The sequence below is a fragment of the Zonotrichia leucophrys genome, chromosome 1 (genome assembly GCF_028769735.1).
Source record: "Zonotrichia leucophrys gambelii isolate GWCS_2022_RI chromosome 1, RI_Zleu_2.0, whole genome shotgun sequence".
In the NCBI taxonomy this organism is placed as follows: domain Eukaryota; kingdom Metazoa; phylum Chordata; class Aves; order Passeriformes; family Passerellidae; genus Zonotrichia; species Zonotrichia leucophrys.
Genome location: NC_088169.1, coordinates 113558422 through 113572109, shown reverse-complemented (window position 1 = coordinate 113572109; position 13688 = coordinate 113558422). Strand labels below are relative to the sequence as shown.

Genomic DNA, 13688 nt, shown 5'->3' with positions numbered 1-13688 from the left:
CTCAGAGATTTTATTTTTTCTTCTTTTTTTTTTTTTTTTCTAGGAGAAGGAAAGAAAATTTTGTTCTTCCTTAAGCAACAGGTTTTTGTCCCATCTTCACTATGGGGGAGACAGGGGAATAGGACACACCAAAAGAAGTTTTATTTCTAGTTGGGAGTGCACAACTGGGGGAAAATTTTTGGTTACTTGTTTAGTGGCATTTTTTCAAGGTAAGAGCTGGGCACTCTAAGTAATTTATTCTGTTATTCTCCTTACCTTAAAAATCTCTGCCACATCAAAAAGAATTGGTGGCATTTTTTTACGTAATTATTCTGACAAATTATTCCCCTCCTCCAAATTGGATGAATTCTCCATAAGATTTTGAACTCCTTATGACCACCTTATTCCTACTGGCCACTAATGTTTAGGAAGAGCACAGAGAACTACTAATTTCATGAGGTTTCAGGCTATTTCACATGCTCAATTTACTGAAATTTAAGTATGTGAACAAAAGCAGTGTCACTTAAGTAAATTACTCTGCGAAAAGCATCTGAAGTTAAATGTGGGATACAGCCTCTAAAAATACATGCTAATACACTTGAAAATTTTGAAGCAATCATTCTATAAAGCTTTGATATGTTTTTAGAGTACAAAGAGTGGTCTGGATATGGCTATGGATAAACTGTTTATTTTTAAAGCCCCTCCCCCTTTTCTGTCAATTAACCATCACTGCTAATAAAAAGTGTTATATAAAAATAGCTAGAAAAAAGTACAGTTACTTACAATTCAAATAAGCACATGGATTGGAAACACCAATGGCAAGTAAAATGCCTTATTTCAAGCATATTGTTGAAGAGAACTGTCCTGTATCACTTCTGCAGCTATTCAGGCCTGGCACAGCATCAGCTTTTACCATATGGCTTTTTCTTCCCTTGCTGAAAGTGAATCTTCCTGTCAAAGAGCAGCTGTTCTAAATTATCACATCAAATTTTAACCTTACAGTAGACAGGCACTGCACCCACAGAGCCATGATGGTGAAATAGTTCACCTCCTTGACCTGGGAAGGATTTGTCATCTTTCAGGGCTATCCCTGCCTCAGAACAACACCTACACTAATTGCCAGGGTATCTGATACTTAAAGCTGAAGCCACAAACAAATTCTAGGCAGTGAACTTTGTATTTCCCCTCCCTAAACAAGCTGTGTGAAGTCCAAGTCATTATTTTCCTGGCACGCCGTAAAGAATAACGCTGAATTTCAGACAGAATAACAGAATTTCAAACGCAAGGAGGATGAGACTCTACAAATGAACTGAATGTTATTGAGTTTGTCATCCAAGAAACAGCAAATGCTGCTACTTCTCCCACAGTCTGAGTGTTTCAATAAAGTCTGCTATCAATTGCTGGTTATTTAGATGTCTGCCAACAGCGTGTTTTGACAACATCTTGAGCTTCACGCTGAGGAGCAGCAGACTCAGAGAAGATTCTCCTCATCTTGTACTCATCTTTCAAGATGGTCCTTACTCTGAGAGCGTTTTCAGAGCCGAGTGTTATCAGAACTCACAGCTCTTGCTGCAATTGCTCTCTATTTAAAGCCTAGTGCCAGCTGACAGGGGTACTGCAAACCCCTGTTAGCCTTTCTAAGTCCCCCTCTGGAACTAATAAGGGATTGTCAAATGGCTCTATAAACTCTGCCAGTGGCAGGGAAACCAATGGAAAAAGTTCTCAATGGAAAAAGCTCCCTTAATTCCCACTGACAATGCAACCTTCATGCAACTCCAAGACTGAAAAATCACCCAAGGCATGGTGAGCAAAACGTGCTGAGGATGATACTCATTATTTAGTCTTTAATCTTTTGAAAGCCTCCAAAGAAGGGAACCTATGGGAACCTATTCCAGTGAAAAGGTTAAGGAAATACCAGCAAGATCCCTTAGGATTCTCAGTGACAGACATCCAGAGGATTCCTGCAGCAAAATCCTGCCCATAAATTCAGTGGTAGAGCCCTTGAACAGGTGAGTGTCAGAGAATTAAGGCAAGTAATTCTGTGTGGAGAAGAACAAGTAAATGTTTCACAAACTTCTTAAATTGGAGGAAGCCTGGGTTCCAGTGGGGAGTTTGAGGAGTTTCCTTGTCAGAGTTTGGAGTGGGGTGGTCATTGTGTTGCTTGAAAAGCAGGTAAGGGAGACAAGGAAAAACTGCCAACACACCCACAAAGTGGCAGAACAAACCCTTATAAAGTGGTAACATATCTGGATCAAACAAACATACAACTGTATTATGTTGCATTTTCTAAGTCATTAACATTTTTGCAAATATTTCCATTATTTCTGAGTTAACCTATTTCCCGCCTGATTTCAAATACAAAAATTCAATCTTGAATTATCTAGTCCTGCCATATATTGACACTGTAGTAGTGAACAATTTGCAGAGATGTCTTACTAAGTTTGCTAAGAACACTCAAAAATAATGTTGCATTCAAGCTTCTGATCACTGAATGTTAAAAATTTTACAGCAATATTTATAATCATGTTTTTAAAGACTTCTATCACAATTTTTTTCAAGAAATTAAAAAGGGCCAAAAGAACATTTTTCTTACATGTATGAAAAATGTGCATAGTATTGTATCTAAAAACTCCTCTTTTCCAATAATTTCAGAATTTTTTTTCTTCGGGATATGTGAAAATGTGTTCAAAAAATCACAACATTATGCCTAATAAATTTTGCCTTAAAAACTTGCATTTTTCTGTCTACTAGCAACAAATTGGAGAATATTTTCCAAATTTTTAACAGTCAGGAAATGTTACATAAAAAGTTGGCTGGGATCTTTAGCAAGTATTGAAAGCAACATAATTCTTCTCCCATAAAAATCATCTGGACATCTTCGACATAACTTTTGTAAGAGTTAAATAAATTCTAAGCTAGAAGGTAAATCCTTCACTGTTGTGCTCTGTTTATGTACTTACAGACTATAAAGTGGATCAAAACAATGAATATTTTACAAATAAAGTGATTCATAATTTATAGCTGCTGTCATTTTAGTTTACCAGCTTGAAAGACTAAGAGTCCTTTTAAAAAGCATCTCTCCTGCTTTTTAAAATCAAAACAATACAAACCAAAGGAATAAAAACACACCTCAGACCTCTACTTAAAAAATCTGAACCCCCAGTTTTCTCAGATTTTATGTAAAAGGAAACTTTCTGATAGCTCCATTATTATACTCTATGATCTCCATATGATGAGTGGCTAGGTTTTACTAAAATAATTACTCCTGTGCAGAGTCTAAGAGTTAAGGCCACACATTTTTGCAGTGTAACACATCCAAGCCACTTAATTCCAAGGGAAACTTTGCAGTTGCAAAAAACATTTGTGCCTTCATTCTGTTTTCACTTGCACAAAATTGAGTAGTTCCTCACAGTATCTTTTTCTCTTTACATGCAAAGTCATAATTTTTTTTCTTACTGATCTAGAAAAGTAAAAATTAGATTTACTTATGCAGAGACAAAATGGTTATTTAAAGCATAGAGGCAAAAAAGGAGTCTGGAGAAATTTGCTTTCTTGGTATTAATGATGTTGTACATATTTTTACCACAAGTGCAGCAGTTATTCCACTCAAAGAAATAGGCAATGGATGTGATGGTTCAGATTTAGCAGCCACAGATGGCATTCCTTTCATATCTCCAGAAACTCAGAGAGAGAAATATGATTTAGGAGATGCTCACTGCACAACTTGAAACACTGAAAAATTTAGTGTTAGGGGAAATTTTCTGAAGTCATTTTTGCAATAACCAGGCACAGTGGGTGAACTTATCCTCTCCCTCCTTTACCCCTCACTCCCTTTTCTCCCATTCAATCCACCTGATTAATAGCTAAAAGTTAAACACATAAGGAGGAACTGTTGGGTTACATTCTTTTTCCTTCTGGCTTTGTTATAGAAAATGTATCAGTCACTCATGATTAAAACTTACAACTATATTACATAGCATTACATAGGAAATTTACAGTTCAGATTTACTCAATTCCAGCAACTAAAATTTAGAACTATACCTTGAAACAACACCATGCAGAAAATGTTATTCTCTGCTTTTTGGGCCATTCTGTTCAGGCCCGCCAATTTAAATTTTTCATTTTGTAAACAGAGCCAGAAAATTTGGTTTTGGTATAGAGGGTCACCTGTTGGAAGCCTTCAAAAGAGGATTCAAGCTCATAGTCCCACATGGATAAACAATAGCCCACTGCAGGCTTGCTAATTAAATATACTGCAATGAAAAATAACATTTTTCATCTCCAACTGGTCTTCCTGAAGTGCATGAAACCAACAGAATAGACACATTCAGGATGGAAAAGATTTAGTAGTCCAAACCTGCCAGTGCAGGATTTTCTTTATGATCTGGTTCCTGCAATTTTTTAAAAAACAACTCCTGAAATGAAGCATCCATTATTTCCCTGAGGAGCCCTCCAGATCATTACAGAACTACAGATAGTTTTTCTGCCATTTATCTTACATTTTCTCATTTATTTTGGTATCAATACCTCAACTAACCAAACTTCAGAGATTGAGATCTATTTCTTCTATAGTGTTCAAAATAAAACTGAGTCAAGCTTTTCCATGTACAGATCCCTCACTGGGCAGGTGATGTGAATGCCCCTTTTTTTAACTCAATCTCTGGGCTGTTCCAAACTCTAAGCCACTGTCTCATCTCCTCCTGCACCTGCAACTTAAATAGTGCACACAAGATTCACTGCCATCATAAAAACCATGTTTACCTCGAATATGTACAGAGGCAGTCAAAAAGGATGAGGTACAGAGCAACCAGTCTATCCTTTAAAAAAGAAGGCACCAGTAGAGGGGAAAAGCTCAGACAAGAGACATTAGACATGAAAGAGGTCTTGAAATTTGTTCATATGGAAGCTGAAAAGGGAGCACTTACTTCCTTACTATACAGGGATATGCTAAACCTTATCCCAGTGACTCTAAAAGAGAAGGGTTAAACACAGCAAGAAGTTATGGTTTCTACACAAGGCAAGATATGGCATTCATTGCCACAAAAATTAAGAGATTAAAAATATAAATGAGTCAAAATATAGACAAATTACCAAGAGACTGGTCACTGACTCCTATTGTATATAGTCTTTCTTACAAAATGCGTCTTAAATCTTCAAAGGTCAGCAGTAGATTGGCAGAAGCTTTGCCCAGGAAAGCAGCACTTTTATATAATTTCTTACACTTTCCCTTAGTTTCCTTAGGAGGATGCCACTAGTCACTGTCAGAGCAAGAATAGTAAGACAGATCTAACCTGATCTACTCTGCCTCTTCGATGGGGAACAAATTGAAAAGATGATTTTTCCTTGTTGACTAAGGATCAGGATGGAGATTATTAGAAAGCATTAAGTTAAGTGTCTAGTTCCCTCCAATTGGGTTTTTTTCTCCCCTAATTAAAACACACTAATTCTAAAAGAGAAGATGCCAGGAAAATGTAGTTTGGTCAAAGTGACAGGAAAATACAATTTATAAAAGATACTGTGAGGAAGAAGGCCCACTAACCATGTAATATTAAAATAAGATTAAATAGACAGGATCCTTGTGATGCCAAAAACCTGTAATAACAAACAGCCTACAGTGTATGATATGTACCATTTTAATTAACTAATATATGTATTAATTAGGTGAAAAATGGGTATGAAAGGGTGCTTTTTCCAACTTACTCCCCAACACATCTTACTTTACATCAGACAAACTCTAATTCTTCCAAAACACTGAACAGGTGCACAAGCCTTTGCTAGAGGAGGAATTAAATATTAAGCTGTTAACCTCAAGTGTATCATTTTTGGGAAATCTTTGCTCTACAAACACACAATAAGGAGGACAAGGATGGTCACAGTGAAATTCTTTTGCTGACTGACAGGTAGGGATGTTGCTGCTGTACAGGAAAAAATCACTCAACAGGATCCAGAGCAGAACAATATTCCACCCAGAAAGAACCCATCAGCTGAGCTGGCTTTCATAGCTTACCCATAAATGTGTTATAAAAATGTGCACTAATAAGAAAAACTGGTCTGAGTTTATGTTGACTTTTCCTGGTTCTGCAGAGAAAAGAAAGCAGTTAAGGAAATTGGTGACATTTTTGTTATTTGGGAGGCCATGACTGTGTCTAATTTTCCAAGTACAAAGAAAAACTGTTCTGAATGGAATTTAAATAGGCTCATCTTACACTATTAAGGTCCTTCCTTGTAGTTCTCAGTGATAATCTCCTGCTAATGCAAAATGACATTGTTTATGAAACCTGCATTATGGAAACAAACAAAATCAGAAACCATCTGAACACAGGATCAAGTAGTGATTTCTTAAGATCTTGAGCTTGAGAAGCTCTTAAATGTTTTCAGCCACTGGGAAGACAATAACCTCTACTACTACTTATTCCTTCAGATTTCAACTAAAACTTATTTTTCCTAAGTTATGTCTTCATTCCAGCCCCTGCTTGTAACACCATTCTGGGGTTACATTGCCACAACCCTGATTCTACTGCCCTCTCACTGACAAAAAAACCAAAACAAAAAATCCCAAACAAACACAAAAATCCTTAAACAAACCCAAAAATCCTTAAACACTCTAAGAAATGGAGCAAGAGAAGAAGAGAAGAAAAAGCAAAGGCAAGATGCAGGAGCAGCCTTGATCCTGAGGTCAAAGCTGAGCTGGTTTTTTGAGTTTTCCAACTCCTGCTGCACCATTGATACCAACAAATGAGAGGTTTTGAGTTCCTGCTTTTAAAGAGCCACTTCAATCACAGCACACTGAAAGGAACTGATCAATATTACTTCCAATAAAGGTTAGTAGAACATTCTATGTTACAACAGAATAAACCAGAAGGACCGGTTGCTACGGTTAATGGCTTCATCATATAAAACTCCCTTGATCAACCGTGAGTGAGAGGAAAAAAAACAAACCAGAAAAATATATTCATTCTATGGTCTGATTTTCTCTGCAGAACTCAGTAGGAGCTGCCTTGCCTGCCTCAAGCTTTTGAGAACTTGTTTTTAATAAAAGTTCAGTTTAATTTATTCAGCTTTACTTTTGCTCAGTTGCAGTCTCTCTGTGCTCACGTGTGACTGAAACTCTAAACCAACAGCTTCCAACCATTTACAGAACACAGGCTCTGCAGCAAGCAAGAATATACACAGTGGATAAAAGATTCACTCATGTTTTAGCATTTATAAGAGCTTTAGGAGGCCCTGGAAAAAGGATTTTTGAACAATAAAATATCCTCCCCTGAATTCAGCTCTTAACAGAAGAGCTTACTTTGTTTTTTATAAATAACAGTATCTAACCCCAGAAAAGCATTCTCGTACCTGGCTACTCAATTTATTCAAGGGCAAAAGATTATTTAAAATCTACCTAAAAGAAAAATCAAAGGAAGAATACTCTTACCCCTTCCCCCAAATGTCCACCTGTCATTGTCTGAGAAAAAGTCATGGCTATGGTTTGTTGGGTTCTCAGTAACTCCCCAGGACTTGATTGATATATGCATTGCTGTAGGACTAATTAAAAAGGAGTAGGCACTGTCCCAGCCAGGCTCAGAATACTTTAAATTTTCTGTTCTAAACATACACACACCCCACAGTAAACATTTCAGCTATTGTGCTTCCAACCATGTGATTTCCAGACATTACTGTTTAATTTTTACTTGTATATTTAACAGAAGACCCTTTGCCACAGCCAGCACCCTTCGAGGCACACTGTGAAAAGACTGAATCAGCACAAAGCTTCAAAATGTAATTTTATAAAAAGAATAAAATATTAGCTACTATCATCTTGCTTGATAACAAAATTAGTAAATACAGCATGGATTTCTCTAAGATTTCTAAGAAGGACCATTTCTGTAAAAAATCCAAATCCCCAGTGTACTCTTGTTCTTAGGAGCATTCACATAACCACAGTTAGCAGAAACCAAAAGTTTGGAGAAGATAGAGTTAAAATACATGAGTATTTATGAATAAACTTGAACTATTAATCTTCCAAATGTATCTGAACTTAATAATTTATGCTACAGGAGCAATACCATATCTTTTTTACCAACCAATTCCAATTAATCAACACAGCTCATTGGCAGAAATCATATGTCAAGACACAAAGTATAAAAGACAAGAAGACACTGGAAAAAAAATCACTTTTTTGACACAAACATTTAAGAAAATGGAAGAAGGTCCAAGAGTGGTAAGAGAGGCTAGATTTGCTGCACAATGTGCTACTAAAAATCAGCTGTTGACTCTTACCAAATATTTTTAGAAGATTACGTTATTAACACAGCTTGACCAAACCCCCACCTAACTGACTGATATTTCTGCAGGGATTCAGAACGTGGAGAAAAGGAGCACAGCCCAACAGAGGGAGCAGGGGGAGCCCCAGCTCAGAGCAGAGCTACGGGCACGCAGGGCACGGTTACCTTGGCAGGCAAAGCCTCTCTCCTCGTAGCCAGCGTTGCACAAGCACTTCCCGATGGGCACCAGCCACTCTCCCTCCGTGCTGCAGTACATCTTGGGGGGCTCCTCCTCCTTGGAGTGGTTGACACAGGAGCCCCTCACCTCCACCAGCGACTGGGAGTCCATGGGCACCGTGTCTGGGAACATGGCCAGGTTCTTGACGGTGAAAGGGCACTTCTTGAAGTAGACCCGCACCGACACTAAGGCCACGCAGGCGCCCACGTCCTGGAAAGCCAGGTAGAAGCCCTTCCTGCTGATGGGCCCCACCTCACGGATCTCCGTGTTCAGCTTGAGGATTCGGTCGCCCAGGTCCATCTGCGTGAAGCTCTCGTCGGCCGCGATGGTGTCGATCTTTGTAAACTGGTGCTCCTTGAACTTGACCGAGTGGTCGTCGTCAGACTCCATGTAATAAAGGTTGAAGGTCTCTTTGCAGGTGCCCAGCACCAGGGGGATGCTGTTGCAGTCCCTCAGGGTGAACTTGAGCTCCACGTAGATCTTCTGAGCCGAGTTGCGCGGGATCCAGTTCGTCCGCAGCCAATTGTTCTGGCTGTGATCCATGACATTGCACACTTGGTAAGTCCTGATCGGAGTGTAATGCTCGTCAACACCGCTGATCTCTTCCCACTGGATCAACAAAATAAGAAGAAAACAAAATGTTTTAAGATCAATTATTATACCAACAAAAATAATGTTTAGACCAAAAGCTGTGAAAAAGCCAAAATAACTTTGCTTGGGCATATCTATAAAATAAACAATAAGGTCTGGTTCAACCTTCTCTTACTTTTTTCTAAATAAAAACTAAAAACATCTTAAATGATCACAGAATTCCCCATTAATAAGTCAGTTTTTACCAAGTTACTTCAAGGTGGATGAAAGAGATGCTACAGCCATTTTGCTTTACTAAAAACCTGTGGTTTCCTAAACAATAAGGAGTGCTGTCCTTTCACCCACAATTCCATGCCTTTACAACAACTACACTCACCTAAAATGGAAGAGACCCTCAAGGACAACACATATTTGCACTGTTAGAACCAGCTTTATTTCTAAGATTAAACAAAAGCCAATGGCTCCAACTGAAATTCCATACAGTCGCAAAAAAATGTTACATTTTTACATCTATTCAAAGCATGACAATTGATTTTCCTTGTGATAAATGTACTCTGGACAAACAATAACTCTGGAAACTGGGTTGAGCTGGACTAAGAATTACAACCCATTTGCAATATCTTGATTAGGTGGTTTTTCAGTGGACTACATAGGCTGTGACACTGGAATGATTTTGGAAGAACACAGGGTTATGATTTGTTTTTACAGCAGTCCTCAGCTGACAAACTCTCTTGACCCAAAACATGAAGGAAGGGGTTTCCTACTTGAGAATTACTCACATACCAGTCCTACCTGGTTTCCAAAGTCACACTTAAGAAAGAGGAATATTTATCACTCACAAGAAAAAAATAAAAAAAAAAAAAACCCTCACAACAAAAACTGGAGAATCAATGTCAGAAGTCACTGCCACTCTCGAGAAACGGAGACAAAGAAGAATTTCTACCAGAAAAACATCTTCCCTCAAAAATCAAGTCATATCAACTTTCTATTTAAGATCTCAGTCTGATAATTACTTGTTTTATATAAGCACCTTTTGTTACAGGACTTTACTGTAGTGCAGACAGTAGGAGAGGAAAGAACTATTCCCACTACAGAGACAAAAACCATGGTGCAGAAGTGCTTACAGTTTCTTGGGTTTACAATGCATGTATATCACACACATATACAAAGGAAGGAAAAAAAACATGGACATATCAGAGTAGCATCTGAGAGTTCTCAGTCTCAACCCACTAATTTAAGGAAGTTTTCATCTGACTAAGAGCTGGTCTGCACAATGAAATTGTCCACACAGCACTGAAGATGTGTGGATGTGAAGATTTTAAACCATGTCATTAAACCAGTAGATAAAAGCAGTGTAAATACTCTTTCCTTTAATTGAAACCAAGTTTACTGCAATTCACTTTACAGACCTGACTATACACAAGTTTTATCTCTTCCTGACTAGTTCAACAGACTTTAAAACACAATCTTGGATGTGTCTACAGCAGCTGATATGCTGCAGCATGCCATAGCAGAATCTATTTCCAAAAAGAGCCAGCAGCGCAGGGACTTTTTAAATCAAAATTACCACACTGGAGCCCATGGCCACTTGAGAGCTTGGCAGCAGCCACACAAGGATGAGCTGCTGCCCGCAGAAGAGGCAGCTGGACCCTGGCTCCCAGCCTCTGCCAGCTTCCCAAAAGCGAGTGAAGGACCCTCCTCTGACAGATGTCCTTGCACAAGCACAGGCCCTGAGCCAGCCATCCAACCCTGCCTCAAAGAGCCATAATTGTCTCAGTGAAGCTGGATGCACTGATTTATCTGCAGCTCTTACCTGGACAAATAAACACTGAGTAACAACACCTGGATGAAACTAGATAGGATTATATAATGAAACCAAATTTTAGAGACATTTTAAGAAACTTGCACTGATTCAGAAGTCATTCAGTGGTTATCATTTCCGTATAATTTCTAATCAGTTCTATTTAAAATGTCCAGAGGGCGACAGAGCCAAAACCAGGAACTGGCACAGTTTAAAACATCTCCACAGGAAGATGTTAGTTTTCTGAACAAGTCTCGTGATAAATTTTTTTGCCCGAAGCTTCTTATCCAACAGACTTTTGAATGTAGATATAGGACTTGCATAACAAAGGCAGTATCACTACTATGTTCGTCATCCAGAAGTTTCAATTAATAATTTAATGCAATTATAATTTCAGGAATTTTCAATGAAGATCAAATTGCCTGGAAGTCTGTGTTAGTCCACTTACATCAACAACAAAATTTTAGATTGATCACTTAAATGCTAAAGCATTGCTGAAGGGAAATGTCACTCTCTCAGTGCTAATTTGACTAAAATACTTTAACAATTATAAAATTGTGGAGATTGCAGCTATTTCATTAGAAAAAGATTAAATAACTCACCAAAACTACAGGAAGAGCATTCAAATCCCAACATGTACATTTGGGAATTCAATAATGATCATTTTCAAAGTAAAAAGCAAGCAGTACATTTGCATTGCTCATACATTGCAACTGTTCCCATTAAACCTCTGTATTGCCATTTAAAGGGATCTTAATGGTAAACAGATAATCAAGGACATTGAGGGTTTTTTACTAAGTAAGGTTTCTCAAACACTTGTATTCCCATTTATTTTAATTTTATTTTGGTACCTCCCATGTCCGTCTGTTTTATTATTTTCCCTGCTTAATTTCATCCCTGGAATAGGAATTTATCTCTATTTTTTTTTTTTTTAAAGAAGTCGTGTAACTGTAATAACTTTACAGAGCAAGTTGAACATATGAATTGCAAGTACCAAAATTGCTAGAGAGGAAATTAATAGGCAAGTCCTAAATTCTAAAATGACAGGGCTATCCTCCTCCAAGCCCAATAGGAATGATAAATTCAAAATTTTTTAGGAAGATGTTTATAAAAGAGCGTCAGTGACTCTATGAGAGAATGATGTGGGCCACAATTTCTGAATTAATATTATTACACAGTATTTATGTCATATTCCCCTGATGCCTTCAGGCACTTTCAATACTTTTGAAGCATTTCCAGAAGTGCCATAGCACCGCTCCCTTCCCAGCATGTAATCTGGCTTTTGGAAAATGTTCTTTTGTTTGCTTTTCACTATTTAAAATCTTCTTTGGATACTGTTAATGACAGGAAACAAGAGATTGCTTTCAGTGGCGGAGAAAAACCTCCAGATCTCCAGTGAGAGGGTCTAACTCCTGTCTCTGAGTGACAAAGTTGAGCCAAAAAGGATTTTCTTCTCCAAGATCTGGCACTGTGCTGGACTTAAGCCTTTGGTTTACTTCTTGCAATTTCTTTGCAAAAGGAAATGCAATTTCTTTACAAAAGGAAATGTACAGAAGTGAATGTAGGACGTTTCTGGGATGTCATGAGCAGCCTCAATGAAAAGCTCCCTCTCAATGTGGGAATCTAGGACATGAGTGATCTCAATTCTTGCATCCTGCCTGTGACATCACTTTTTGTGTCTTTTTATTCATCATAGTTTAAAAAAAATCTGAATTACAATAAGAAACAGAGGGATATTTTGTGATTTACAATACAACATATATGCAACTGTGTGATTGCAAAAAAATCCCCATTTTTCAGTCAGCATCACGTTGCTATAAAACTCTTTAACTACAAAGTATAAAACTGCAAATTGAGATGAGCATTAGAATAATTCAAGTCTAAATATAAAAAAGAACCTCCCCACATGCTGTTTAAAAGCTTAACAAAATAGTAGCAGGATGCAAGAGCTCTGAAAGGTTGCTATTAACAAAAACCCTGTGATGACCATATTATAGGAGAACGCATTCCAGGGCAGCTCATCAGTATGGAAACTTTCCTCATAGCATCACCAAAGATGCTGATTCAAGGCCCATAAATGCCAACCAACTGAGATCAGAGGACAGAGAATGATCTGATTTGGGATTTTAAGAAACTTTAAAAGTACCATGGAAAATTTTTTTCTGCATTTGACATTCAAAAATCAATGAAATTACCTCAGGCCACTGGCTCTAGGCAGAGGTTTTTAGTTTTTTCTAAGTGGTAAATGGAAGAATAAATTGCATTGCAAGAGTTTTCTGATTAAGTTATACATACAGTGAAATTATCATTTCCATCACATAAACCTTCATAAGACACAGACTGTGGGTACAATCATAGCTTCAACCTAAATCTTGGTTTCTTCATAGCTAAGCAAAAGAGTTTCAGAATTGCAACCAAGACAAAATATTAATATCTTGTCTGTTGAGTGCTCAGGTGACATGAGAAGCTCATTTAGAGTACCCAGATACTAAACTTCCCCAAGAAAAACTGAGGTTTAGCATTTTACCATACACCTGGCCCCAAATTTATCCCAAATTATCCAAGCCAGTCAGACCTGTGTTCCATACAGTTATGCTTCTGAACTTTTAAAGAACTGCGAAATAAAATAAAAATTACAATAAGTAACTGTCTTACAGAATCTAAGCACACATAAACAATAGTGAGAAAGCATGAGTGCATATTTCATCCTGGGACTACTCAACTAATAATCAAACCAAATTGCAGAAAGCTGAGGAAGACCATCTTTTCTCCCCCATCTCTAATTGGCAGACAGAAGAGTACTTCATCATCAAATTTGTAAGGACAGCTG

The 13688-nt window shown here is 37.8% G+C and overlaps 1 protein-coding gene across 2 annotated transcripts in view; it reads right to left on the bottom strand.

Annotated features, from left to right (window-relative positions):
* Window positions 1-13688, bottom strand: part of EPHA3 (EPH receptor A3) — a 176064-nt gene that overhangs the window by 113009 nt on the left and 49367 nt on the right. For both annotated transcript variants that reach the window (XM_064728076.1, XM_064728084.1), the window contains exon 3: window positions 8415-9075. In XM_064728076.1, coding sequence (XP_064584146.1) covers window positions 8415-9075 — 661 coding nt within the window. The remainder of the gene's footprint in view (window positions 1-8414; window positions 9076-13688) is intronic.